The 5000-nt window shown below is 35.9% G+C and overlaps 1 protein-coding gene across 2 annotated transcripts in view; it reads left to right on the top strand.

The window, feature by feature from the left end:
* The window catches only part of clcn2c (chloride channel 2c), a 36144-nt gene that overhangs the window by 13744 nt on the left and 17400 nt on the right, over positions 1-5000 (top strand). For both annotated transcript variants that reach the window (XM_079886085.1, XM_079886084.1), the window contains 3 exons: positions 1-25; positions 947-1160; positions 1339-1472. The exon at positions 1-25 is cut by the window's left edge and continues 86 nt beyond it. In XM_079886085.1, the coding sequence (XP_079742211.1) occupies positions 1-25; positions 947-1160; positions 1339-1472 (373 nt within the window). The remainder of the gene's footprint in view (positions 26-946; positions 1161-1338; positions 1473-5000) is intronic.

Genomic DNA, 5000 nt, shown 5'->3' with positions numbered 1-5000 from the left:
GTGCCCGGAGCGTACGCTGTCGTGGGTGAGACACTGGATAGTGTGTGTTGCTAGTTTCAGCCCGACGCAATTATCATTTTCACATCCTGCTCCACGTTGTTTAAATAGCAAATGCATTTGCGCACATTTGTGTGCCATGGGCTGCTGGTCTGAGAACAAGGTGTGTGTTCAGGAGCATTGTTGGCGCGCTGCTATTTTGAGGAACTGAAATAGACTTTCTAGTATTTATATAGTTATTTAAAGAGCGCGTTAGTAATGTGCGCTTATAGGCGGGTCCAAAACGCACGTACATTCTGCTTATTACACACACACACACACACACTCTGTTTTTTATACACACAGGGCATCGCATCATCACACAAACATGCTAAATATTAAAAATAAAAGGATTACAATGTAAAAGATTATTATTGTGTACATAAAGATATGATGAATCCGGCTTGTCCCGTAGATGGTCTGTTTGCTTTAACCTCACACACACACACACACACACACAGCTTTAACCTTGCGCACGAGCAGATCCGTTTCCTCGCTAGAGAAACGTTCAGTTTTTCCGCCTGTAAATTTCTCCATGTAAATAGCGAATCCGCCACGGCGCGAGCGCAACTGACTTTTAAAGGGAATGGGAGACGAGACTCTGATTGGTTTATTGCACGTTATACCCAAAACACACCCATTACTCATTAAGAGAATAGAGACAAAACACACCCATTACTCATTAAGAGAATAGAGACAAAACACACTCATTACTCGTTAAGACAATAGGGACGACCTTTTTAGACCAGCGCCGGGACCACCGACCATTTGTCCCATCGTTAAACAAGCAAACGTGGATTCATAAACCATAAGTGCACTTGCGCCGTACGCTTTAGACCATGAACTTAGACCGTTAAAATAGGGCCGAGGTGTTTTAATGATCAGTCACATGACTCTCTCTTGTGAGCAGGAGCGGCAGCGCTGACGGCAGGAGTCACACACACCCTGTCGACCGGCGTGATCATGATGGAGTTGACGGGTCAGATTAGCTACACTCTGCCCATCTTGATCTCGGTGATTCTGGCCAACATGGTCTCTCAGAGTCTCCAGCCGTCCATCTACGACACGGTTATCCGCATTAAGAAGCTGCCGTACCTGCCCTTGCTCCGATGGGGACACCGCGAGTGAGTCTCTGCTTTCACTTTCATATCTTCTCTTTCTGTTTTTCATCCTGTGCACCACCTACTCCTACAAAGCTTCTTTGAAACAATCTATATTGTTGAAAGCGCTGTATAAATGAAGGTGACTTGACTTGACTTGTGCATCAAAAAATATGACAGTTACCTCTTTTTCTCTCGGTAGGAAGTGTAATATTCGTGTGGAGGACTTTATGGAAAGAGATGTTCGTTACGTCACACTGAACTCCACCTACAGAGACATTAACAGGATCCTACGCTCAGGAAATCTGAAAATGCTGCCTGTGGTGAAGTCTGCAGGTACAAACACATCTCTTACTGAAGTAACATTCAGTAAACATTCTAAAGTAACGTTTAGAGAACATTCTAAAGTAACGTTCAGAGAACATTCAAAAGTAACGTTCAGAGAACATTCAAAAGTAACATTCAGAGAACATTCAAAAGTAACGTTCAGAGAACATTCAAAAGTAACGTTCAGAGAACATTCTAAAGTAACGTTCAGAGAACATTCTAAAGTAACATTAGGAGAACATTCTAAAGTAACATTCAGAGAACATTCAAAAGTAACATTCGGAGAACATTCAAAAGTAACATTCAGAGAACATTCTAAAGTAACGTTCAGAGAACATTCAAAAGTAACGTTCAGAGAACATTCTAAAGTAACATTCAGAGAACATTCAAAAGTAACGTTCAGAGTAACGTTCAGAAAACATTCTAAAGTAACGTTGAGAGAACATTCAAAAGTAACATTCAGAGAACATTCAAAAGTAACATTCAGAGAACATTCTAAAGTAACGTTCAGAGAACATTCTAAAGTAACATTCAGAGAACATTCAAAAGTAACGTTCAGAGTAACGTTCAGAAAACATTCTAAAGTAACGTTGAGAGAACATTCAAAAGTAACATTCAGAGAACATTCAAAAGTAACATTCAGAGAACATTCAAAAGTAACATTCAGAGAACATTCTAAAGTAACGTTCAGAGAACATTCTAAAGTAACATTCAGAGAACATTCAAAAGTAACATTCAGAGAACATTCTAAAGTAACGTTCAGAGAACATTCAAAAGTTACGTTCAGAGAACATTCTAAAGTAACGTTCAGAGAACATTCAAAAGTAACGTTCAGAGTAACGTTCAGAGAACATTCAAAAGTAACGTTCAGAGAACATTCTAAAGTAACGTTCAGAGAACATTCTAAAGTAACGTTCAGAGAACATTCAAAAGTAACGTTCAGAGAACATTCTAAAGTAACGTTCAGAGAACATTCTAAAGTAACGTTCAGAGAACATTCTAAAGTAACGTTTAGAGAACATTCTAAAGTAACATTCAGAGAACATTCTAAAGTAACATTAGGAGAACATTCTAAAGTAACATTCAGAGAACATTCAAAAGTAACATTCAGAGAACATTCTAAAGTAACGTTCAGAGAACATTCAAAAGTAACGTTCAGAGAACATTCTAAAGTAACATTCAGAGAACATTCAAAAGTAACGTTCAGAGTAACGTTCAGAAAACATTCTAAAGTAACGTTGAGAGAACATTCAAAAGTAACATTCAGAGAACATTCAAAAGTAACATTCAGAGAACATTCTAAAGTAACGTTCAGAGAACATTCTAAAGTAACATTCAGAGAACATTCAAAAGTAACGTTCAGAGTAACGTTCAGAAAACATTCTAAAGTAACGTTGAGAGAACATTCAAAAGTAACATTCAGAGAACATTCAAAAGTAACATTGAGAGAACATTCAAAAGTAACATTCAGAGAACATTCTAAAGTAACGTTCAGAGAACATTCTAAAGTAACATTCAGAGAACATTCAAAAGTAACATTCAGAGAACATTCTAAAGTAACGTTCAGAGAACATTCAAAAGTTACGTTCAGAGAACATTCTAAAGTAACGTTCAGAGAACATTCTAAAGTAACGTTCAGAGAACATTCAAAAGTAACGTTCAGAGTAACGTTCAGAGAACATTCAAAAGTAACGTTCAGAGAACATTCTAAAGTAACGTTCAGAGAACATTCAAAAGTAACGTTCAGAGTAACGTTCAGAGAACATTCAAAAGTAACGTTCAGAGAACATTCTAAAGTAACGTTCAGAGAACATTCAAAAGTAACGTTCAGAGAACATTCTAAAGTAACATTCAGAGAACATTCAAAAGTAACGTTCAGAGTAACGTTCAGAAAACATTCTAAAGTAACGTTGAGAGAACATTCAAAAGTAACATTCAGAGAACATTCAAAAGTAACATTCAGAGAACATTCAAAAGTAACATTCAGAGAACATTCTAAAGTAACGTTCAGAGAACATTCTAAAGTAACATTCAGAGAACATTCAAAAGTAACATTCAGAGAACATTCTAAAGTAACGTTCAGAGAACATTCAAAAGTTACGTTCAGAGAACATTCTAAAGTAACGTTCAGAGAACATTCTAAAGTAACGTTCAGAGAACATTCAAAAGTAACGTTCAGAGTAACGTTCAGAGAACATTCAAAAGTAATGTTCAGAGAACATTCTAAAGTAACGTTCAGAGAACATTCTAAAGTAACGTTCAGAGAACATTCAAAAGTAACGTTCAGAGAACATTCAAAAGTTACGTTCAGAGAACATTCTAAAGTAACGTTCAGAGAACATTCAAAAGTAACGTTCAGAGTAACGTTCAGAGAACATTCAAAAGTAACGTTCAGAGAACATTCAAAAGTTACGTTCAGAGAACATTCTAAAGTAACGTTCAGAGAACATTCAAAAGTAACGTTCAGAGTAACGTTCAGAGAACATTCAAAAGTAACGTTCAGAGAACATTCTAAAGTAACATTCAGAGAACATTCTAAAGTAACGTTCAGAGAACATTCAAAAGTAACGTTCAGAGAACATTCTAAAGTAACGTTCAGAGAACATTCTAAAGTAACGTTCAGAGAACATTCAAAAGTAACGTTCAGAGTAACGTTCAGAGAACATTCAAAAGTAACGTTCAGAGAACATTCTAAAGTAACGTTCAGAGAACATTCTAAAGTAACGTTCAGAGAACATTCAAAAGTAACGTTCAGAGAACATTCTAAAGTAACGTTCAGAGAACATTCTAAAGTAACGTTCAGAGAACATTCTAAAGTAACGTTTAGAGAACATTCTAAAGTAACATTCAGAGAACATTCTAAAGTAACATTAGGAGAACATTCTAAAGTAACATTCAGAGAACATTCAAAAGTAACATTCAGAGAACATTCAAAAGTAACATTCAGAGAACATTCTAAAGTAACGTTCAGAGAACATTCAAAAGTAACGTTCAGAGAACATTCTAAAGTAACATTCAGAGAACATTCAAAAGTAACGTTCAGAGTAACGTTCAGAAAACATTCTAAAGTAACGTTGAGAGAACATTCAAAAGTAACATTCAGAGAACATTCAAAAGTAACATTCAGAGAACATTCTAAAGTAACGTTCAGAGAACATTCTAAAGTAACATTCAGAGAACATTCAAAAGTAACGTTCAGAGTAACGTTCAGAAAACATTCTAAAGTAACGTTGAGAGAACATTCAAAAGTAACATTCAGAGAACATTCAAAAGTAACATTCAGAGAACATTCAAAAGTAACATTCAGAGAACATTCTAAAGTAACGTTCAGAGAACATTCTAAAGTAACATTCAGAGAACATTCAAAAGTAACAATCAGAGAACATTCTAAAGTAACGTTCAGAGAACATTCAAAAGTAACAATCAGAGAACATTCTAAAGTAACGTTCAGAGAACATTCAAAAGTAACGTTCAGAGTAACGTTCAGAGAACATTCAAAAGTAACGTTCAGAGAACATTCTAAAGTAACGTTCAGAG

This window comes from Squalius cephalus (assembly GCF_949319135.1).
Source record: "Squalius cephalus genome assembly, chromosome: 11".
Lineage (NCBI taxonomy): Eukaryota > Metazoa > Chordata > Actinopteri > Cypriniformes > Leuciscidae > Squalius > Squalius cephalus.
The sequence above is the reverse complement of the archived record's forward strand: the minus strand, read 5'-3'. Positions and strand labels throughout refer to the sequence as shown.